Source organism: Tachyglossus aculeatus, chromosome 5 (genome assembly GCF_015852505.1).
Source record: "Tachyglossus aculeatus isolate mTacAcu1 chromosome 5, mTacAcu1.pri, whole genome shotgun sequence".
NCBI classification, from domain to species: domain Eukaryota; kingdom Metazoa; phylum Chordata; class Mammalia; order Monotremata; family Tachyglossidae; genus Tachyglossus; species Tachyglossus aculeatus.
This window is the reverse complement of record NC_052070.1, coordinates 6,942,355-6,967,158: the sequence shown is the minus strand read 5'-3', so window position 1 is coordinate 6,967,158 and position 24,804 is coordinate 6,942,355. Positions and strand designations below refer to the sequence as shown.

The following is a 24,804-nucleotide window of genomic DNA, read 5'->3' as shown; positions in this document are numbered from 1 at the left end:
GGGAGGAGTAAAGCGACCAGCCCGAGGTCACACAGCGAGGCGAGCGGCGGAGAGGGGGGGGATTAGAACCCGTGACCTTCTGACTCGCAAGCCCGGGCCCTAGCCACTAGGCCAGGCTGCTTCAGAGAGCTTCCTCGGCCTAAAGAGGGGTGAGTCAGTTATGGGATTTTTTGGGGGGGGATGAGTTGGGGGGAGAGGTCACTGGGGGCCTGGTGTGTCTAGATGGACGGGCGAGGTGGGGGGCGGGAGGGGGGTGGGACCCGGTTGGGAGGGGGTGCCTGAGGAGGAGGAGGGGGGAGTGCGATGGACGGCGGAGGGGTGGACGGGGTGGGAAATGTCGGGGGAGGAGGGGTGTAGACGGGGCCCGCTGGGGCCATTGGGGGCCGGTAGGCGTTGTTGAGCGGGTATTTGGTGGCCTGGTTATTCTTCACGCGGGTGAAGTTGACGCAGCGGCCCTGAAAGGAAACGAAAAGACACGATCAGCTCACGTCCTGTAGCAGTCCATCAAATCGGATTTCCTTTTTTTATAGTACGGGCGACGCTTACTGGGTGCCATTCGGGACGATGGGATGGGGTGGGGGTCTCGCTGCTCCTCTGAGGGCTGGGATATTCCGGGGACTAGGGCCGAAGCCAGTCCAAGGGGGAACCTTCTTTTGGGGTCTTCAGTAAGCGCTCAATAAATACGATTGAAGGAATGAATGGATATCCATTCGTTTGAACCCATGACCTCTGACTCCAAAGCCCGGGCTCTTTCCAGTGAGCCACGCTGCTTCTCTGCTGCAGATCAAGTTCCTGTAGCGATCCATCAATCGGATTTCCTTTTTTTATAGTACTGGCGAAGCTTACTGGGTGCCATTCACTGTACTAAGGGCTGAGATCATCATCATCATCATCAGTCGTATTTATTGAGCACTTACTATGTGCAGAGCACTGTACTAAGCGCTTAGGAAGTACAAATTGGCAAATTGAGATGGATACCCAGTGCTTAGAACATAGTAAATGCTTAACAAATACCACAAGTATTATTATTATCAGATTATAATAATAATAATGGCATTTATAAGCACTTACTATGTGCACAGCACTGTTCTAAGCGCTGGGAAGGTTACAAGGTGATGAGGTTGCCCCAAGGGGGGCTCACAGTCTTCATCCCCATTTTACAGATGAGGGAACTGAGGGCCAGAGAAGTGAAGTGACTTGCCCAAAGTCACCCAGCTGACAAGTGGCGGAGCCGGGATTTGAACCCATGACCTCTGACTCCAAAGCCCTGGCTCTTTCCAGTGAACCACGCTGCTTCTCTGCTGCTGATCAAGTCCTGTAGCAATCATATTTCCTTTTTTTAATAGTACTGGCAAAGTTTACTAGGTGCCATTCACTGTACTAAGGGCTGAGATGGATGCCCAGCGCTTAGAACAGTGCTTGGCACATAGTAAACGCTTAACAAATACCACAAGTATTATTATTACCAGATTATAATAATAATAATGGCATTTATTAAGCACTAACTATGTGCACAGCACTTTTCTAAGAGCTGGAGAGATTACAAGGTGATCAGGTTGTCCCTCAGGGGGCTCACAGTCTTCATCCCCATTTTACAGATGGGGTAACGGAGGCACAGAGAAGTTAAGTGACTTGCCTAAAGTCACACAGCTGACAGCTGGCGGAGCCGGGATTTGAACCCATGACCTCTGGACTCCAAAGCCTGGGCTCTTTCCACGGAGCCATGCTGCTTCTCTTATGTGGTGGGACCCAGTCCCTGTCCCACATTGGGCTCACGGTCTTAATTCCCATTTTACAGGAAATTTAATCCCAAGTCTGCCACTTGATTAATTAATTAATGACTACTTGTTAAGTGCTTACTATGTACCAGGCACTGTACTAAGTGCTGGGGTGGACACAGTCCCTGCCCCACGTGTACATATTTATTATTCTATTTATTTTACTAATGATCTCCCCCTCGTGCCCCCTCCATCCCCCCCATCTTACCTCCTTCCCTTCCCCACAGCACCTGTATATATGTGTATATGTTTGTACATATTTGTTACTCTGTTTATTTATTTATTTTACTTGTACAAATCTATTCTATTTATTTTATTTTGTTAGTATGTTTGGTTTTGTTCTCTGTCTCCCCCTTTTAGACTGTGAGCCCACTGTTGGGTAGGGACTGTCTCTATATGCTGCCAACTTGTACTCCCCAAGCGTTTAGTCCAGTGCTCTGCACCCAGTAAGCGCTCAATAAATACGATTGATGATGATGTGTGTAATCTATAATTCTATTTATCTATTTTGATGCTATTGATGCCGCTCTACTTGTTTTCTTGTCTGTCTCCCCCCTTCTAGACTGCAAGCCCGTTGTTGGGTAGGGATTGTCTCTGTTGCTGAATTGTACTTTCCAAGCGCTTACTACAGTGCTCTGCACGCAGTAAGAGCTCAATAAATACGACTGAATGAATGAATGCCAATCACTGGACTAAACGCTGGGGTAGATACACGATTCATTCATTCAATCGTATTTATTGAGCGCTTATTGTGTGCAGAGGACTGTACTGAGCGCTTGGGAAGTACAAGTTGGCAACATATAGAGACGGTCCCTACCCAACAGTGGGCTCACAGTCTAGAAGATCATCCACTAGGCTTTGATACTTGATGTGCTAATACTACTACTACTACTACTAATAATGATTATGGTATTTGGTAAGCACTTACTATGTTCCAGGCACTGTACTAAACCCTGGAGTAGCTACAAGATCATCTATTAGGCCAAGCTACTTGACATGATAATAGTAATAATGATTGTGATATTTGTTAAGCGCTTACTACGTGCCAGGTACTGTATTAAGCACCAGGGTAATAATAATGATGGCATTTATTAAGCGCTTACTATGTGCAAAGCACTGTTCTAAGCCCCGGGGAGGTTACAAGGTGATCAGGTTGTCCCACGGGGGGCTCACAGTCTTCATCCCCATCTTCCAGATGAGGTCACTGAGGCACAGAGAAGTTAAGTGAGTTGCCCAAAGTCACCCAGCTGACAAGTGGCGGAGCCGGGATTTGAACCCATGACCTCTGACTCCAAAGCCCGGGCTCTTTCCACTGAGCCACGGTGCTTCTGGTAGATACAAGACCAAGATACAAGATCATCCACTAAGTCATGCTACTTGACATGACGTGAAAATAATAATAATAATTGTGGTATTTGGTAAGGGCCTACTATATGCCAGGCACTGTGCTAAGCGCTGGGTTAGAGACAAGGTAATCAGGTTAGACACAGTCCCTGTCCCACATAGCGCGCTCAGTCTTCATCCCCATTTTCCAGATGAGGTCACTGAGGCCCAGAGAAGTGAAGTGTCTTGCCCAAGGTCACACAGAAGACAAGTGGCAGAGCCGGGATTAGAACCCAGGGCCTCGGTCTCCTAGGCCCGGGCTCTTCCTACTAGGCCACAGGCCCGGCTGGGGCCAGATGGTCATCAATTCACCAGTCAGTGGCATTTTCTGAGCGCTCCATTCATTCATTCATTCATTCATTCATTCATTCATTCATTCATTCAATCGTATTTATTGAGCGCTTACTGTGTGCAGAGCACTGGACTAAGCGCTTGGGAAGTACAAGTTGGCAACATATAGAGACAGTCCCTACCCAACAGCGGGCTCACAGTCTAGAAGTACTTCCCAAGCGCTTGGTACAGTGCTCTGCACACAGTAAGTGCTCAATAAATACGATCGAATGAATGAATGAATAGGGACCGTCTCTATATGTTGCCGCCTTGTATTCATTCAATCGTATTTATTGAGCACTTACTGTGTGCAGAGGACTGTACTAAGCGCTTGGGAAGTACAAGTTAGCAACATATAGAGATGGTCCCTACCCAACAATGGGCTCACAGTCTAGAAGTACTTCCCAAGCGCTTAGTCCAGTGCTCTGCACACAGTAAGCGCTCAATAAATGCGATTGAATGAAAGAATGAATAGGGACCGTCTCTACATGTTGCCGCCTTGTATTCATTCAATCGTATTTATTGAGCACTTACTGTGTGCAGAGTACTAAGCGCTTGGGAAGTACAAGTTAGCAATATATAGAGACAGTTCCTACACAACAGCGGGCTCACAGTCTAGAAGTACTTCCCGACGCTTTTCCCAAGTAAAATTAATAATAATTAATAACGATATTATCTGCTAAGCGCTTACTATGTGCCAAGCACTGTTCTAAGCGCTGGGGTAGATACAATATCAGCACGTCATCCCACGTGGGGCTCACAGTCTTCATCCCCATTTTATTCATTCATTCAGTCGTATTTATTGAGCACTTACTGTGTGCAGAGCACTGTACTAAGCGCTTGGGAATTACAAGTTGGCAACATATAGAGACGGTCCCTACCCAACAGCGGGCTCACAGTCTAGAAGGGGGAGACGGACGACAAAACAAAACCAGTGGACAGGTGTCAAGTCGTCAGAATAACTAGAAATAAAGCTAGATGCACATCATTAAGAAAATAAATAGAATAGTAAATATGTACAAGTAAAATAGAGTAATAATAATTAATAACGATATTATGAGTAATAATAATTAATAATGATATTATCTGTTAAGTGCTTACTATGTGCCAAGCTCTGTTCTAAACGCTGGGGTAGATACAAGGTAAGCACATCATCCCACGTGGGGCTCACAGTCTTCATCCCCATTTTATTCATTCATTCAGTCGTATTTATTGAGCACTTACTGTGTGCAGAGCACTGTACTAAGCGCTTGGGAATTACAAGTTGGCAACATATAGAGACGGTCCCTACCCAACAGCGGGCTCACATCATCATCATCAATCGTATTTATTGAGTGCTTACTAGGTGCAGAGCACTGTACTAAGCGCTTGGGAAGTACAAATTGGCAACATGTCTAGAAGGTCACAGTCTAGAAGGGGGAGACAGACGACAAAACAAAACCTGCGGACAGGTGTCAAGTCGTCAGAATAAATAGAAATAAAGCTAGACGCACATCATTAAGAAAATAAATAGAATAGTAAGTATGTGCAAGTAAAATAGAGTAATAAATCTGTACAAAGATATATACAGGTGCTGTGGGGAGGGGAAGGAGGGATGGGGAGGAGGAGGAGAATAAGGGGGGTCAGTGTGGGAAGGCCTCCTGGAGGAGGTGAGCTCTTAGTAGGGCTTTGTTCCCTCCTTCAGCCCCACAGCACTTCTGTCCATATCCGTTATTTATTAATTTCTATTTATGCCTATCTCCCCCTCTAGATTGTCAGCTCCCTGCGGGAAGGAAACACCTCTGCCATCTCTGGCCCGTTACCGTTCAAGGCCAGTCTCAGGGTCAGTGATATTTCAGCGCAGTTTTATGAGTTAAACAAATCCATCGTCCCGATCGTGCTGAGCGAGCGAGAGCCTCGACCTGTTTTATTCGGAAATCTTAGAACAACAAACGGGAAGACTCTTTTCCTTGTCCCCCATCCAAACCTCCCGCTAGGTAACTTTAGGAGTGTAAGGGGGATCGCAGGGGTTAGCTTTTCATGTATTATTTTATTTATGCGGGAAAAGAAAGCAAAAAGAAGGAGGCCAGGAGATAAACCGACCTATTTTTTTTGGCCAAGGGGAGTATTTGGCTTGGACGGGAAAAGTCTGAAATCATGGTTTTGCTTATTCATGCGCCGCTTGAGCCCCGAGGCAATCTCCCTTTGTGTGGAGGGCATATTTTTCGATTTTCCTGGTGGTTGTGGTTCCCCGGTCCCGCTCTAGGAAAAGATGAACGTTCTTGGAAAGATTCGGCCCCGTGAAAAGGCAAAATCCACACCAGGAATTCATCTTGATGATGGTATTTGTTTGTTGAGAGCTTACTATGTGCCAGGCACTGTATTAAGCACTGGGGTAGATACAAGCAAATTGGGTTGGACACAGTCCCTGTCCCCCATGGGGCTCACAGTCTTCGCCCCCATTTTACAGATGAGGAGGCTGAGGCTCAGAGAAGTGACATGCGGCGGAGCCGGGATTAATAATAATAATAATAATAATAATAATGGTATTTGTTAAGCTATGTGCCGAGCACTGTTCTAAGCTCTGGGGTAGATACAGGGTAATCAGGTTGTCCCACGTGGGGCTCACAGTCTTAATCCCCACTTTAATAATAATGCTGTCATTTATTAATGATAATAATAATGTTGGCATTTGTTAAGCGCTTACTATGTGCGAAGCACTGTTCTAAGCACTGGGGGGGGATACATGGTGATCAGGTTGTCCCACACGGGGCTCACAGTCTTAATCCCCATTTTACAGATGAGGTAACTGAGGCTCAGAGAAGTGAAGTGACTTGCCCAAGGTCACACAGCAGACATGTGGTGGAGCAGGGATTTGAAACCATGACCTCTGACTCCAAAGCCCGGGCTCTTCCCACTGAGCCACGCCGCTTCTCTAGATGAGGTCACCGAGGCCCAGAGAAGTGAAGTGTTTTGCCCAAAGTCACACAGCTGACAGGTGGCAGAGCAGGGATTCGAACCCATGACCTTTGACTCCCAATAATAATAATAATAATATTAATAATGGCATTTGTTAAGCGCTTACTATGTGCAAAGCACTGTTCTAAGCGTTAGGGGGGATACATGGTGATCAGGTTGCCCCACACGGGGCTCACAGTCTGAATCCCCATTTTACAGATGAGGTAACTGAGGCTCAGAGAAGTGAAGTGACTTGCCCAAGGTCACACAGCAGACATGTGGTGGAGCAGGGATTCGAACCGTGACCTCTGACTCCAAAGCCCGGGCTCTTTCCACTGAGTCACGCCACTTCTCTAGATGAGGTCACTGAAACCCAGAGAAGTGAAGTGTTTTGCCCAAAGTCACACAGCTGACAGGTGGCGGAGCGGGGATTCGAACCCATGACCTCTGACTCCTAATAATAATAATAATAATAATAATAATAATAATAATAATAATAATAATAATAATGGCATTTGTTAAGCGCTATGTGCAAAGCAGTGTTCTAAGCGCTAAGGGGGATACATGGTGATCAGGTTGTCCCACACGGGGCTCACAGTCTTAATCCCCATTTTACAGATGAGGTAACTGAGGCTCAGAGAAGTGAAATGACTTGCCCAAGGTCACACAGCAGACATGTGGTGGAGCAGGGATTCGAGCCATGACCTCTGACTCCAAAGCCCGGGCTCTTTCCACTGAGCCACGCCGCTTCTCTAGATGAGGTCACCGAGGCCCAGAAAAGTGAAGTGTTTTGCCCAAAGTCACACAGCTGACAGGTGGAGGAGCGGGGATTCGAACCCATGACCTCTGACTCCCAATATAATAATAATAATAATAATAATAATAATAATAATGGCATTTGTTAAATGCTATGTGCAAAGCACTGTTCTAAGCGCTAGGGGGGATACACGGTGATCAGGTTGCCCCACACGGGGCTCACAGTCTTAATCCCCATTTTACAGATGAGGTAACTGAGGCTCAGAGAAGCGTCTTGCCCAAGGTCACAGAGCAGACATGTGGGAGAGCAGGGATTCGAACCCATGACCTCTGACTCCAAAGCCCGTGCTCTTCCCACTGAGCCACGCCGCTTCTCTAGATGAGGTCACCGAGGCCCAGAGAAGTGAAGTGTTTTGCCCAAAGTCACACAGCTGACAGGTGGCGGAGCGGGGATTCGAACCCATGACCTCTGACTCCTAATAATAATAATAATAATAATAATAATAATAATGGCATTTGTTAAGCGCTATGTGCAAAGCACTGTTCTAAGCGCTAAGGGGGATACATGGTGATCAGGTTGTCCCACATGGGGCTCACAGTCTTAATCCCCATTTTACAGATGAGGTAACTGAGGCTCAGAGAAGTGACTTGCCCAAGGTCACAGAGCAGACATGTGGGGGAGCAGGGATTCGAACCCATGACCTCTGACTCCAAAACCCGTGCTCTTCCCACTGAGCCATGCAGCTTCTCTAGATGAGGTCACCAAGGCCCAGAGAAGTGAAGTGTTTTGCCCAAAGTCACACAGCTGACAGGTGGCGGAGCAGGGATTCGAACCCATGACCTCTGACTCCTAATAATAATAATAATAATAATGGCATTTGTTAAGCGCTATGTGCAAAGCACTGTTCTAAGCGCTGGGGGGATACATGGTGATCAGGTTGCCCCACACGGGGCTCACAGTCTTAATCCCCATTTTACAGATGAGGTAACTGAGGCTCAGAGAAGCGACTTGCTCAAGGTCACAGAGCAGACATGTGGGGGAGCAGGGATTCGAACCCATGACCTCTGACTCCAAAACCCGTGCTCTTCCCACTGAGCCACGCCGCTTCTCTAGATGAGGTCACCGAGGCCCAGAGAAGTGAAGTGTTTTGCCCAAAGTCACACAGCTGACAGGTGGCGGAGCGGGGATTCGAACCCATGACCTCTGACTCCTAATAATAATAATAATAATAATAATAATAATAATGGCATTTGTTAAGCGCTATGTGCAAAGCACTGTTCTAAGCGCTAAGGGGGATACATGGTGATCAGGTTGTCCCACATGGGGCTCACAGTCTTAATCCCCATTTTACAGATGAGGTAACTGAGGCTCAGAGAAGTGACTTGCCCAAGGTCACAGAGCAGACATGTGGGGGAGCAGGGATTCGAACCCATGACCTCTGACTCCAAAACCCGTGCTCTTCCCACTGAGCCATGCAGCTTCTCTAGATGAGGTCACCAAGGCCCAGAGAAGTGAAGTGTTTTGCCCAAAGTCACACAGCTGACAGGTGGCGGAGCAGGGATTCGAACCCATGACCTCTGACTCCTAATAATAATAATAATAATAATGGCATTTGTTAAGCGCTATGTGCAAAGCACTGTTCTAAGCGCTGGGGGGATACATGGTGATCAGGTTGCCCCACACGGGGCTCACAGTCTTAATCCCCATTTTACAGATGAGGTAACTGAGGCTCAGAGAAGCGACTTGCTCAAGGTCACAGAGCAGACATGTGGGGGAGCAGGGATTCGAACCCATGACCTCTGACTCCAAAACCTGTGCTCTTCCCACTGAGCCACGCCGCTTCTCTAGATGAGGTCACCGAGGCCCAGAGAAGTGAAGTGTTTTGCCCAAAGTCACACAGCTGACAGGTGGCGGAGCAGGGATTCGAACCCATGACCTCTGACTCCTAATAATAATAATAATAATAATGACATTTGTTAAGCGCTATGTGCAAAGCACTGTTCTAAGCGCTAAGAGGGATACATGGTGATCAGGTTGTCCCACACGGGGCTCACAGTCTTAATCCCCATTTTACAGATGAGGTAACTGAGGCTCAGAGAAGTGACTTGCCCAAGGTCACAGAGCAGACATGCGGTGGAGCAGGAATTCGAACCCATGACCTCTGACTCCAAAGCCCGGGCTCTTCCCACTGAGCCACGCCGCTTCTCTAGATGAGGTCACCGAGGCCCAGAGAAGTGAAGTGCTTTGCCCAAAGTCACATAGCTGACAGGTGGCGGAGCGGGGTTTCGAACCCATGACCTCTGACTCCCAAGCCCGGGCTCTTTCCACTAAGCCACTCTGCTTCGACGAACACTCCTGTTGATCAGAGCTGCTGCGGGCGGGAAGACGGAAGCTCATCACGGGCAGGGAACGTGTCTATTTATTGTTCAGAGAAGCAGCGTGGCTCAGTGGAAAGAGCGCGGGTCAGAGGTCATGGGTTCTAATCCCAGTCACTTCACTTCTCTGGGCCTCAGTTCCCTCCTCTGGAAAATGGGGATGAAGACTGTGAGCCCCACGTGGGACAACCCCCAGCCCTTAGAACAGTGCTTGGCTCATAAGAAGCGCTGAACAAATACCAAAATTATTATTATTATTATTCTACTGACTTCTCCAAGCACTCAGTACAGTGCTCCGCATGCAGTAAGCACTCTATAAATATGATTGATGATGATGATGAACAAATACCAAAATCATTATTATTATTATTCTACTGTCTTCTCCCAAGCACTCAGTACAGTGCTCCGCATGCAGTAAGCACTCAATAAATACGATTGATGATGATGATGAACAAATACCAAAATTATTATTATTATTATTCTACTGTCGTCTCCCAAGCACTCAGTACAGTGCTCCGCATGCAGTAAGCGCTCAATAAGTACGATAAAATGGAATTTGGTCTCAAGTTGAAGGCCGGTGCTCTGTTTCCTTGGACTTCCACTCTGTCCCTTTCCTGGGTTGAGCCTCAGAAAGCTGAGTCCCTTCTATCAATCAATCAATCAATCAATCAATCATATTTATTGAGCGCTTACTGTGTGCAGAGCACTGTACTAAGCGCTTGGGAAGTACAAGCTGGCAACATATAGAGACGGTCCCTACCCAACAGCGGGCTCACAGTCTAGAAGGGGGAGACAGAGAACAAAACCAAACATACTAACAAAATAAAATAAATAGAATAGAAAGGTACAAGTAAAATAAATGGAGTAATAAATATGTACAAAAATATATCAACATCATCATCATCAATTGTATTTATTGAGCGCTTGCTATGTGCAGAGCACTGTACTAAGCGCTTGGGAAGTACAAATTGGCAACATAGAGAGACAGTCCCTACCCAACAGTGGGCTCACAGTCTAAAAGGGGGAGACAGAGAACAAAACCAAACATACTAACAAAATAAAATAAATAGAATAGATACATACAAGTAAAATAAATAAATAAATAAATAGAGTAATAAATATGTACAAACATATATACATTTTTTTTACTCTATTTATTTATTTATTTTATTTGTACATATCTATTCTATTTATTTTATTTTGTTAGTATGTTTGGTTTTGTTCTCTGTCTCCCCCTTTTAGACTGTGAGCCCACTGCTGGGTAGGGACTGTCTCTATATGTTGCCAATATGTACTTCTCAAGCGCTTAGTATAGTGCTCTGCACATAGTAAGCGCTCAATAAATATGATTGATGATATATACATATATAGAGGTGTATATTTCCCTTTCCCACCCTTTCCCACCCCGCTCCGCCTGGGCTGACCGCATTTATTTTCACACAAGCGGCTTTGGTGCAATCTTTGGGACGCTCTCTTGTCATCCCTTCGATTTTCCAGCCAAGCTCCCGCGACTTGTTAGGAAACACGGAAGAGGTAAAACCCGAGTTTAATTACTTCCTTGCGCGATGCCAGGGAATTTGGGCGAGGGAGGATTACTACCCTCCCTGAACTGCCCGTCTGCCGGCCAAGATCTGTGATCAGTCTTTAGATTGATCATAGTTTGATCAATCTAATTTGATCATTATGATCAATTTTTAGACTGTGAGCCCACTGCTGGGTAGGGACTGTCTCTATATGTTCCCAACTTGTACTTCCCAAGCGCTTAGTACGGTGCTCTGCACACAGTAAGCGCTCAATAAATACGATTGATGATGATGATGATGATCAATCGATAATATTTATTGAGAGCCTTCAGAGCACTGTTCTGAGCCCTGGGGAGAGAGCACTAATAATAGTAATAATAATTGCGGTATTGGTAAAGCAAGCGCTTACTATGGGTCAGGCACTGTACTAAGTGCTGGGGTGTGTATGGAGAAGCAGCATGGCTCAGGGGAAAGAGCCCAGGCTTGGGAGTCAGAGGTCATGGGTTCTAATCCCGACTCCACCGCTTTTCAGCTGTGTGACTTTGGGCAGGTCATTTCACTTCTCTGGGCCTCAGTTACCTCATCTGGAAAATGGGGATAAGACTGGGAGCCCCATGTGGGACAACCCGATATCCTCATATCCCTCAGAGTTTAGAACAGCGGGACAGGGACAGTGTCCAACCCGATTTGCTTGTAACCACCTCCGTGCTTAGTAGAACAGTGCTTTGCACATAGTAAGCGCTTAATAAATGATGATGATGAGGGCATTTATTAAGCGCTTACTATGTGAAAAGCACTGTTCTAAGCGCTGGGGAGGTTACAAGGTGATCAGGTTGTCCCACAAGGGGCTCACAGTCTTAATCCCCATTTTACAGATGAGGTAACTGAGGCCCAGAGAAGTCCCAAAGTCACACGGCTGACAACTGGGGGAGCCGGGATTTGAACCCATGACCTCTGACTCCAAAGCCCGTGCTCTTTTCCACTGAGCCACGCTGCTTCTTGTATTCATTCATTCATTCAATCATATTTATTGAGCGCACAGTACTGCGTACTGTGTGTTATTATTATTACAGTGCCTGGCACAAAGTAAGCGCTTAACAAATATTATTATTATTATTATTATTATTATACAAACAAGGGGAGTTGGACACAGTCCCATAGGGCTCACAGTCTCAGTCCCCATTTTACTGATGAGGGAACTGAGGTCCAGAGAAGTGAAGTGACTTGCCCACGGTCACACAGCAGACAAGTGGCGGAGCCGGGATTAGAACCCAGATCCTTCTGATTCCCAAGCTGGGCTCTACCCACTAGGGCACGCTGCTTCTCAATCGCTCGCCACTCATCCTAGAAGCAGCGTGGCTCAGTGGAAAGAGCCTGGGCTTTGGAGTCAGAGGTCGTGGGTTCAAATCCCGGCTCTGCCGATAGCCAGCTGTGTGACTTTGGGCAAGTCACTTCACTTCTCTGGGCCTCAGTTCCCTCATCTGTATAATGGGGATGAAGACTGTGAGCCCCCCGTGGGACAACCTGATCACCTTGTAACCTCCCCAGGGCTTAGAACAGTGCTTTGCACATAGTAAGTGCTTAATAAATGCTATTATTATTATTATTATTATTATTATTATTATTATTATTATTATCCTCCCTAGATGACTTCATCAGCCTCCTGGCTGACCTCCCAACCTCCCGTCTCTTCCCACTCCAGTCCATACTTCACTCCGCTTCCCGCATTATCTTAGTACAGTGCTCTGCACATAGTAAGTGCTCAATAAATACGATTGATTGATTGATTGATTATCTTTCTACAGAAACATTCAGGACATGTCATCTCCCTCCTCACAATTCTCCTGTGGTTGCCCACGAGCAGCATCGAGGCTAAGTGGAAAGAGCTCGGGCTTGAGAGTCAGAGTTCATGGGTTCTAATCATCATCATCAATCATATTTATTGAGCGCTTACTGTGTGCAGAGCACTGTACTAAGCGCTTGGGAAGTCCAAGTTGGCAACATGTAGAGGCAGTCCCTACCCAACAGTGGGCTCACAGTCTAATCCTAATTCTAATCTCTAATCTCTAATTTATTACTCTATTCATTTATTTATTTATTTATTTATTTATTTATTTATTCATTTATTTATTTTACTCGTACATATCTATTCTATTTATTTTATTTTGTTAGTATGTTTGGTTTTGTTCTCTGTCTCCCCCTTTTAGACTGTGAGCCCCCTGTTGGGTAGGGACTGTCTCTATATGTTGCCAATTTGTACTTCCCAAGCGCTTAGTCCAGTGCTCTGCACATAGTAAGCGCTCAATAAATACGATTGATGATGATGATAATCGAATTCTAATCTCTCCCCGCCGCTTGTCAGCTGTGTGACCTTGGGCAAGTCACTTCTCTCTGGGCTTCAGTTCCCTCATCTGGAAAATGGGGATGAAGACTGTGAGCCCCACGGGGGACAACCCGATGACCTTGTATCTACCCCAGTGCTTAGAAGAGTGGTTGGCACATAGTAAGCGCTTAACAAATATCATCATCATCATTATTATTATTATCCACCTCCGTATCAAATAGAAACTCGTCACCAACGGCTTCAAAGCCGTCCATCTCCTCGCCCCTCCTACCTCACCTCCCTTCTCTCCTTCTCTATCTCAGCCCGCACACTCCGCTCCTTTGCCGCCACTAACCTTCTCCCTGGGCCTCCATCTCGCCGTCGACCCCCGGACCAAGCTAGTTAGCTAAACTAGCTCTCTTCCCCCCTTCAAGGCCCTACTGAGAGCTCACCTCCTCCAGGAGGCCTTCCCAGACTGAGCCCCTTCCTTCCTCTCCCCCTCGTCCCCCTCTCCATCCCCCCCATCAATCAATCAATCAATCAATCAATTGTATTTATGGAGCGCTTACTATGTGCAGAGCACTGTACTAAGCGCTTGGGAAGTACAAATTGGCAACACATAGAGACAGTCCCTACCCAACAGTGGGCTCACAGTCTAAAAGGGGGAGACAGAGAACAGAACCAAACATACCAACAAAATAAAATAAATAGGATAGAAATGTACAAGTAAAATAAATAAATAAATAAATAAATAAATAGAGTAATAAATATGTACAACCATATATACACATATACAGGTGCTGTGGGGAAGGGAAGGAGGTAAGATGGGGGGATGGAGAGGGGGACGAGGGGGAGAGGAAGGAAGGGACTCAGTCTGGGAAGGCCTCCTGGAGGAGGTGAGCTCTCAGCAGGGCCCATCTTACCTCCTTCCCTTCCCCACAGCACCTGTATACATGTATATATGTTTGTACATATTTATTACTCCATTTATTTATTTTACTTGTCCATATCTATTCTATTTATTTTATTTTGTTAGTATGTTTGGTTTCCTTCTCTGTCTCCCCCTTTTAGACTGTGAGCCCACTGTTGGGTAGGGACTGTCTCTATATGTTGCCAATTTGTAGTTCCCAAGCGCTTAGTACAGTGCTCTGCACACAGTAAGTGCTCAATAAATACAATTGATGATGATGATGACCACGTCCTGCCTCTGGCCTGGAATGCCCTCCCTCCTCAAATCCCTCACACAAACTCTCTCTCTCCCCCTTCAAAGCCTTACTGAAGGCCCATCTCCTCCCGGAGGCCTTCCCTGACTAAGCCTCACTTTTCCTCATCTCCCACTCCCTTCTGCCTCACCCTAGCTGCTCCCTTTATTCCCTTTATTCATCCCAAGCGCTTAGCACAGTGTCAAGCACTGAGTACAGTGCTCTGCACACAGTAAGCACTCAATAAATATGATTGATCCCCCCTGCCAGCCCCACACCGCTTATTTCCATACCTGCCATTTCCTTTATTTGTATTGATGTCTGCCACCCCAGCTCTATTCATTCATTCATTCAATCATATTTATTGAGCGCTTACTGTGTGCAAAGCACTGTACTAAGCCCTTGGGAAGTACAAGTTGGCAACATATAGAGACGGCAGCGGGCTCACAGTCTAGAAGGGGGAGACAGACAACAAAACAGAACATATTAACAAAATAAAATAAATAGAATCAATATGTACAAATAAAATAGAGTAACATACATATATATATATACATATATATATATACATTCATTCATTCATTCAATCGTATTTATTGAGCGCTTACTGTGTGCAAAGCACTGTACTAAGCGCTTGGGAAGTCCAAGTTGGCAACATATAGAGACGGTCCCTACCCAACAGCGGGCTCACAGTCTGGAAGGGGGAGACAGACAACAAAACAAAACACATTGACAAAATAAAATAAATAGAATAAATATGTACAAATAAAATAGAGTAACATACATATATATGTATACATTCATTCATTCATTCAATCGTATTTATTGAGCGCTTACTGTGTGCAGAGCACTGTACTACGCACTTGGGAAGTACAAGTTGGCAACATATAGAGACGGTTCCTACCCAGCAGCGGGCTCACAGTCTGATTGTCCCCTGGCTAGGCTGTGAGCTCGTTGAGGGCAGGGATTCTCACCGTTTATTGTGGTATTACCCTTTCCCAAGCGCTTAGTACAGTGCTGTGCACACAGTAAGCACTTAATAAATACTACTGAATGAATAATAATGATGGCATTTGTTAAGCACTATGAGCAGAGCACTGTTCTAAGCACATGAATAGTAAGAGTAGTAGCAGAGCAGTATAATTAGCGCTGTTCCAAGCAGCGCTTAGAACAGTGCTTTGCACCTAGTAAGCGCTTAATTAATGCCATCATTATTATTATAATAATGATATTTGTTAAGCGCTTAACTATGTGCCAGGCATTGTACTAAGCGCTGGGGTGGATACAAGCCTATTTATCTTACTTGTACATATTTACTCTACTTATTTTATTTTGTTAATATGTTTTTGTTTTGTTCTTTGTCTCCCCCTTCCAGACTGTGAGCCCACTGTTGGGTAGGGACCGTCTCTATATGTTGCCAACTTGGACTTCCCAACCGCTTAGTACAGTGCTCTGCACACAGTAAGTGCTTAATAAATACAATTGAATGAATGAATGAATGAATGAATACAAGCAGATTGTGTTGGACACAATCCCTGTCCCAAGTGGAGCTCACAGTCTCCACCCTCATTTTACAGATGAGGTAACTGAGGCCCGGAGAAGTGAAGTGACTTGCCCAAGGTCACACAGCAGACAAATTGTGGAGCTGGGATTAGAACCCATAACCTTCTGACTCACAGGCCTGGGCTTCTCTATGCCATGTGGCTTCTCTGACTGAAGAATCACTTGCGCAGACCCATCAATCAATAATAATATAATAATAATATAATAGAATAATAATATATAATAATAATAATAATATAATCCTGTATATATGTTTGTACATATTTATTACTCTATTTATTTATTTATTTTACTTGTACATATCTATTCTATCTATTTTATTTTGTTAGTATGTTTGGTTTTGTTCTCTGTCTCCCCCTTCTAGACTGTGAGCCCACTGTTGGGTAGGGACCGTCTCTATATGTTGCCAACTTGGACTTCCCAAGCGCTTAGTACAGTGCTCTGCACACAGTAAATGCTCAATAAATATGATTGAATGAATAAATACAAGCAGACTGTGTTGGACACAATCCCTGTCCCAGGTGGAGCTCACAATCTCCACCCTCATTTTACAGATGAGGTAACTGAGGCCCGGAGAAGTGAAGTGACTTGCCCAAGGTCACACAGCAGACAAATGCTGGAGCTGGGAGTAGAACCCATGACCTTCTGACTCACAGGCCTGGGCTTCTCTGTGCCATGTGGCTTCCCTGACTGAAGAATCACTTGCGCAGACCCATCAATCAATAATAATATAATAATAATATAATAGAATAATAATATATAATAATAATAATATAATCCTGTATATATGTTTGTACGTATTTATTACTCTATTTATTTATTTTACTTGTACATATCTATTCTATTTATTTTATTTTGTTAGTATGTTGCTTTTGTTCTCTGTCTCCCCCTTTTAGACTGTGAGCCCACTACTGGGTAGGGACCGTCTCTATATATTGCCAACTTGTACTTCCCAAGCGCTTAGTACAGTGCTCTGCACACAGTAAGCGCTCAATAATACGATTGATGATGATAATTATGGTATTTGTTAAGCGCTTAACTATGTGCCAAGCACTGCACTAAGCACTCATTCAACAGTCTCCACTAGGCCACACTGCTTCTCCTCCCCTTCCCGTTCAGTCTACACTTCTTCTGAGGGGCTAAGGCGAGACCGCGCATTGTATTTCCCGAGACGTTTTCCTGCAGGAGGAAGCTGGACGGAATAATCTGGGAATGGTTTATTTTTCTGCCTCCTCCGTTCCGCAGGCCGCGAAGGCAGATGGTCTTTCAGGGGCGGTTTGCTATTTCCTGATTCTGTGATCTAAACCCAGGGCTTTGAGTGTCGCCAGACCTTGCCAAAAAACTCGCCGGGAGACTGAATTCCGGGAGGGAGGACCGAATGAGGATCCACAGGGGCCTCCTCTCTTTTTCTCGGCCCGGCTCTTAGAAACGGAGAAGCAGCGTGGTTTTGTGGCTAGAGCTCGGGCTTGAGAGTCACAAGCTCCTGGGTTCTAATCCTGCCTCCTCCCAGGGTCTGCTGTGTGACCTTGGACAAGTTACTTCACTTTTCTGTTCCCTCCTCTGTAAAACTGGGGTGGCTACTGTGAGCCCCACGTGGGACGTGGACTGTGTCCAAACTGATTTAGCTCGTTTCTACCCCAGAGCTTAGTACGATGCCTGGCACCTAGTAAGGGCTTAACAAATACCGCAACCAATTGATTAATTAAAACAGTAATTACAATTACTTCTTTATTCCTGTTATCATCAATCGTATTTATTGAGCGCTTACTGTGTGCAGAGCACTGTACTAAGCGCTTAAATGTCGGATTCCTCCTCTAGACTGGAAGCTTATTATGGGCAGGGAACGTGTCTGCCAATTCTATTGTATTGTACTCTCCCAAGCGCTTAGTATAGTGCTCTGTAACCAGTAAGTGCTCAATAAATCCCATTGATTGACTACTAGAAATTACTTATTCCTATTAACATGCATCTCCCCCTCTAGACTGTGATCTTGTTATGGGCAGGGAATGTGTCTGCTAATTTCCTTGTATTGTACTCTCCCAAGCACTTAGTACAATGCTCTGAGCATAGTCAGTGCTCCATAAATGGACTGATTGATATTATAAATTACTTATTAATTCCTCTTGATGTCTGCCTCCCCCTCTGGACGGTAAAGTCATTATGGGAAGGCCTCACTCCCTCTCTTCCTCCCCACCTTTCCCTTTCTCTCCCTCCTCCTCCTTTCTCCCTCTCTCTCCCCCCCATCTCTCTCCCTTTCCCCCTTCCTCTCCCTCTTCCTTTCCCCCCCTTCTCCACCTCCTTCTCCCACCGTCTTCCTCTCCACCTCTCCCACTCTCTCTCCTTCTCTTCCTTTCCCTCTCTCCTTCCTTTCTCTCTCCCCTCTCAACTCCCTCTCCCACCCTAATCCTCTCTCCCTCTCTCTTCCCCTCCCCCACTCTCTCCTTCTCTTCCTCTCTTCTCCCTTTCTCCCCCTCTTCCTCTCCACCTCCCCTCCCCCCTCTTCCTCTCTCCTTCTCTCCCTCTTTCCCTCTCTCCTTCACCATCTCCCTCTCTTCCTCTCTAACTCCCTCTCCCCTTCCTCTCCTTCTCTCCTTCTTTCCTCCCCTTCGCCCTCTCTTCCCCTCCTTCTCTTCCTCTCCACCTTCCTCTTCCCCCCTCCATCTCTCCCTCTCTCCCTTTCTCTCTCCCCCTCCCCCTCCACCGGGGAAGCAGCGTGGCTCAGTGGAAAGAGCACAGGCTTTGGAGTCAGAGGTCATGGGTTCAAATCACAGCTCCGCCACTTGTCGGCTGTGTGACTTTGGGCAAGTCACTTCACTTCTCTGGGCCTCAGTTACCTCATCTGTAAAATGGGGATTAAGATTGTGAGCCCCCCGTAGGACAACCTGACCACCTTGTAACCTCCCCAGTGCTCAGAACAGTGCTTTGCACATAGTAAGCGCTTAATAAATGCCATCGTTATTATTATTATTTTTACCCCCCTCCCCTTCCCCTCCCCTTCTTCTCTCCCTCTCTCCTCACTTTCTCTCTCCCCCTCCATCTCTCCCTCTTTCCCTTTTTCCTCCCTTTCTCTCTCCCCTTCACTCTCTCTCCCCCTCCCCCTCCCTCTCCCCCCTCCTTCTCTCCCTCTCTCCTCCCTTTCTCTCTCCACCTCTCCCTCTCCCTCTCTCCTCCCTTTCTCTCTCCCTCTTCCAACTCCCTCTCCCCCTCCTCTCCCTCTCCCATTCCCCTTCCTCTCTTCCACCCTCTTTCTCCCTCTCCACCTCTGTCTCTCTCCCTCCCTTTTCTCCCTTTCTCCTCTCTCCCTCCTCTTCCTCTCTCCCTCTCTCCCCCTTCCTCTCTCTCCCACTTCTCTCTCCCTCTCCATCTCTCCCTCTCTCCTTCTCTCCCTCTTTCCCTTTCTCCTCCCTTTCTCTCTCCCCTTCGCTCTCTCTCCCTCTCTTCCTCTCCACCTCCCTTTCTCCCCCTCCTCTCTCCCTCTCCACCTCTCCCTCTCCCCCTGCTCCCTTTCTCTCTCCCCCCTCCATCTCCCTCTTCCTCTCTCCCTTTCCCACCCTCTTCCTCTCTCCCCTCCATCTCTCCTCTTTCCCTCTCTCTCCCTTTCTGCTCCCTTTCTCTCTCCCTCTTCCAACTCCCTCTCCCCCTCCTCTCCCTCTCCCATTCCCCTTCCTCTCTTCCACCCTCTTTCTCCCTCTCCACCTCTGTCTCTCTGTCTCTCTCCCTCCCTCTTCTCCCTTTCTCCCCTCTCCCTCCTCTTCCTCTCTCCCTCTCCTCCTTCCTCTCTCTCCCTCTCCATCTCTCCCTCTCTCCTTCTCTCCCTCTTTCCCTTTCTCCTCCCTTTCTCTCTCCCCTTCGCTCTCTCTCCCTCTCTTCCTCTCCACCTCCCTTTCTCCCCCTCCTCTCTCCCTCTCCACCTCTCCCTCTCCCCCTGCTCCCTTTCTCTCTCCCCCCTCCATCTCCTTCTTCCTCTCTCCCTTTCCCACCCTCTTCCTCTCTCCTCTCCATCTCTTCTCTTTCCCTCTCCTCCTCTCCCCCTCTCCGCCTCTCCCTCTCCCCATCTCTCCCTGCTAAAATTCCACCCGAGGTTGCCTCTCACCTGATTGGAAACAGCTGTGCCCTGTAGTAAACTCCAACGTGGCCTCCCCTACTCAGGGAAGAAAATTGACCAACCCCCTCCTATCTGGATTTCTTCAAGTGAATTGCAAAATTCTGCATGTGTGTATGCGCGTGCATGAGTGTATATATGTGTGTGTGTGTGTGTGCATATGAGCACGTGTCCTCATGTGATTGAGATTTTCTGAGCACGCTTTGGCTTCAGGGCTTGGCTTCATTTCTGTGTTTTCATGTTACAGAGAGGGGGAGAGTTTCAAAGCAGGCCAGCTACTGGCAATCCATCAGTCAATCAATCATTTCTATTTACTGAGCACCTACTGTGTGCCGAACACCGCACTAAACGCTTGGGAGAGTCCAGTACAACAGAGATAATCATAACTGTGGTATTTGCTAAGTGCTTACTATGTGCCAGGCACTGTACTAATTGATCGATCAATTTAACTTCTCTGGGCCTCAGGAACCTCATCTGTAAAATGGGGATTAAGATTGTGAGCCCCCCATGGGACAACCTGATCACCTTGTAACCTCAATCAATCAATCAATCGTATTTATTGAGTGCTTACTCTGTGCAGAGCACTGTACTAAGCGCTTGAGAAGTACAAGTTGGCAACAGGTAGATATGAGCAAAATGGGTTGGATGCAGTCCCTGTCCCACGTGGGGCTCACAGCCTTAATCTCCATTTTACAGATGAGGGAATTGAGGCTCAGAGAAGTGAAGTGACTTGTCCAAGGCCACACAGCAGTTAAGCGGTGGAGCCGGAATTGGAACTCATGACTTTCTGACTCTCAGGACTGGGCTCTATCCACTATGCCACACTGCTGCTACTCTTGGGCTCAGAAGACTTAAATCCTGCTCCCCAATATAATCAGATAATAATCCTGATTGTGGTATTTGTTAAGCGCTTACTATGTGCCGAGAGCTGTACTAAACTCTATGGGAGGTGCAAGCTAATCAGATCCCATAGAGAAGCAGCCTGGCTCAGTGGAAAGAGCAGGGGCTTTGGAGTCAGAGGTCATGGGTTCAAATCCAGCCTCTGCCGATTGTCAGCTGTGTGACTCTGGGCAAGTCATTTCACTTCTCTGGGCCTCAGTGACCTCATCTGTAAAATGGGGATTAAGACTGTGAGCCCCCTGTGGGACAACCTGATCACCTTGTACCTCCCCAGCGCTTAGAACAGTGCTTTGCACATAGTAAATGCTTATTAAATGCCATTATTATTATTATTATTCTCTGGGCCTCAGTTCCCTCATCTGTAAAATGGGGATTAAGACTGAGCCCCCTGTGGGATAACCTGATCACCTTGTAACCTCCCCAGCACTTAGAACAGTGCTTTGCACATAGTAAGTGCTTAATAAATGCCATTATTATTATTATTATTATATGGGGCTCACTGTCTAAGGAGTGGGGATCGAATCACCATTGTGCAGATGAGGGAACTGAAGCACAGAGAAGTAAAGCGACTTGCCCAAGGTCACAGAGCAGACAAGTAGTGGAGGCAGGATTAGAACACAGGTTCCCTGACTCCCAAACCTGGGCTCTTTCCTCCAGGCCATGCTGCTTGTCAATCAATGCTTTCAATCAATCAATCAATCAATCAATCAATCAATCCTTCTACCATCCACTTCCTCCACCTCCTTGTCCTTATTTCATCCCCTCTGGAAACTATAATAATAATAAATAATGATGGTATTTGTTAAGCACTTACTATGTGCTAAGCACTGTACTAGGCGCTGGGGGAGATACAAGGTGATCAGGTTGTCCCCCGTGGGGCTCACAGCCTTCATCCCCATTTTCCAGATGAGGTAACTGAGGCACAGAGAAGTGAAGTGACTTGCCCAAGGTCACACAGCAGACAAGTGGCGGAGCCGGAATCAGAGTCCACGTCCTCTGATTCCCAAACCCGGGCTCTTGCTATTAAGCCATGCTGTCTCTAGTAGTTACCCTAATCATCAAAATGTTGGCCTTTATTAACTACTTCTTTTAAAATAGCATTTATTAAGCGCTTACTATGTGCAAAGCACTGTTCTAAGCGCCGGGGAGGTTACAAGGTAATCAGGTTGTCCCCCGGGAGGCTCGCAGTCTGAATCCCCATTTTACAGATGAGGTAATTGAGGCACAGAGAAGTGAAGTGACTTGCCCAAAGGCACACAGCTGACGGAGCCGGAATTTGAACCCATGACCTCTGACTCTCAAGCCCGGGCTCTTTCCATTGAGCCACGCTGCTTGTCTGCTGTGTGACCTTGGCCAAGGCACTTCACTTGTCTGGGCCTCGGTTACTTCATCTGCAAATTAGGGATTAAGGCTGCAAGCCCCAGGTGAGAGATAGGCAGCGTGGCTCAGTGGAAAGAGCCCGGGCTTTGGAGTCATAGGTCATGGGTTCAAATCCTGGCTCCGCCAATTGTCAGCTGTGTGACTTTGGGCAAGTCACTTCACTTCTCTGGGCCTCAGTTACCTCATCTGTAAAATGGAGATTAATAATGTGAGCCCCCTGTGGGACAGCCTGATCACCTTGTAACCTCCCCAGTGCTTAGAACAGTGCTTTGCACATAGTAAGCGCTTAATAAATGCCATCATTGTTATTATTATTATTATAGGCCTTGTCCAACTTTGTATCCACTCCAACGTTTAATACAGCATTCATTCGATCGTATTTATTGAGCGCTTACTGTGTGCAGAGCACTGTACTAAGCACTTAGCACTGTACTAAGCGCTTTAGCACTTAGCCAAGCAGAAATTGGCACATAGTAAGTGCTTAAAAAATACCATTTAAAAAAATAAAAGGGGAGTTTTCAGTGAAAGGTTAGAATAGTGTCTGGACTGTGCGTGGATTTCATTTAGGTATTTTCCGCTTAAATTCCACGGTAGGTCATGAGGTCTAGTGGATAGAGACCATCATCATCATCATCAATCGTATTTATTGAGCGCTTACTGTGTGCAGAGCACTGTACTTTTAGACTGTGAGCCCACTGTTGGGTAGGGACTGTCTCTATATGTTGCCAATTTGTACTTCCCAAGCGCTTAGTGCAGTGCTCTGCACATAGTAAGTGCTCAATAAATACGATTGATGATGATGATGATGATGTACTAAGCGCTAGGGAAGTACAAATTGGCAACATATAGAGACAGTCCCTACCCAACAGTGGGCTCACAGTCTAAAAGGGAGTACCCAGGACCTGGGTTCTAATCTTGACTCTGCCACTTACTTGCTGTGTGATCGTGGGCAAGTCACTCAACTACTCTGTGCCTCAGTTTCCTCATCTGTAAAATGGGGATTAAGACTGTAAGCCCCAGGTGAGACCCAGACTATGTCCAACTTGTCTCCATCCCGGTGCTTAGTACAGCGCTTGGCATATCATCATCAATCGTATTTATTGAGCGCTTACTGTGTGCAGAGCACTGTACTAAGCGCTTGGGAAGTACAAGTTGGCAACATATAGCAAGCACTTAACAAATACCATTTTTATAAAAAAAAAAAGAGGAAAAAAAGAGATTGCAGTAAAAGGTTAGAATAAGATAGCCAAGCTCTATGTGGATTTCATTTATGTAACCTTGCCTTAAATTCCACCAACACGTCACAATATCTAGTGGAAAGAGCCCGGGCTTGGGAGTCGCGGGACCTGGGTTCTAATCTCCGCTCTTCCACTTGTCTGCTGTGTGACCTTGAGCAAGTCACCCCACTTTTCTGGGCCTCAGTTGCCTCATTTGAAAAATGGGGGTTCAATGCCTGCTCTTTCTCCCCACGAGCCCCATGTGGGACAAAGATTGGGACCCATTTGATTGTCTTCTATCTACCCCAGTGCTTAGCACAATGCTTGGCCCATACACGGTAAGGGCTGAATATACAGAATGGAGAAGCAGCGTGGCTTAGTGGAAAGAGCCCGGGCTTGGAGTCAGAGGTCGTGGGTTCTAATCCCGGCTCCGCCACTTGTTCCCTGTGTGACTTTGGGCAAGTCACTTCACTTCTCGGAGCCTCAGTTACCTCATCTGGAAAATAGGGATGAAGACTGTGAGCTGCACGTGGGACAATCTGATCACCTTGTATCTACCCCAGTGCTTATAACAGAGTTTGGCACATAGAAGGCGCTTAATAATAATAATAATTATAATTATGGCATTTATTAAGTGCTTACTATGTGCCGAGCACTGTTCTAGGCACTGGGGAGGTTACAAGGTGATCAGGTTGTCCTGTGGGGTCTCACAATCAATCAATCAATCGTATTTATTGAGCGCTCACTGTGTGCAGAGCACTGTACTAAGCGCTTGGGAAGTACAAGTCGGCAACACATAGAGACAGTCCCTACCCAACAGTGGGCTCGCAGTCTAAAAGGGGGAGACAGACAACAAAAACCAAACATGCTAACAAAATAAAATAAATAGAATAGATATGTGAGGGAACTGAGGCACAGAGAAGTTAAATGACTTGCCCAAAGTCACACAGCTGAGACTTGGCGGAGCCTGGATTTGAACCCGTGACCTCTGACTCCAAAGCCTAGGCTCTTTTCCACTGAGCCACGCTGCTTCT

General features: G+C 46.5%; 1 protein-coding gene across 1 annotated transcript in view; it reads right to left on the bottom strand.

Moving 5' to 3' along the window:
• Nucleotides 1-218: 218 nt before the first annotated feature.
• ANTXR1 (ANTXR cell adhesion molecule 1) overlaps nucleotides 219-24,804 on the bottom strand; it is a 259,626-nt gene continuing 235,040 nt past the window's right edge. Inside the window, exon 18 of the mRNA XM_038746895.1 lies at nucleotides 219-455. Coding sequence (XP_038602823.1) covers nucleotides 219-455 — 237 coding nt within the window. The remainder of the gene's footprint in view (nucleotides 456-24,804) is intronic.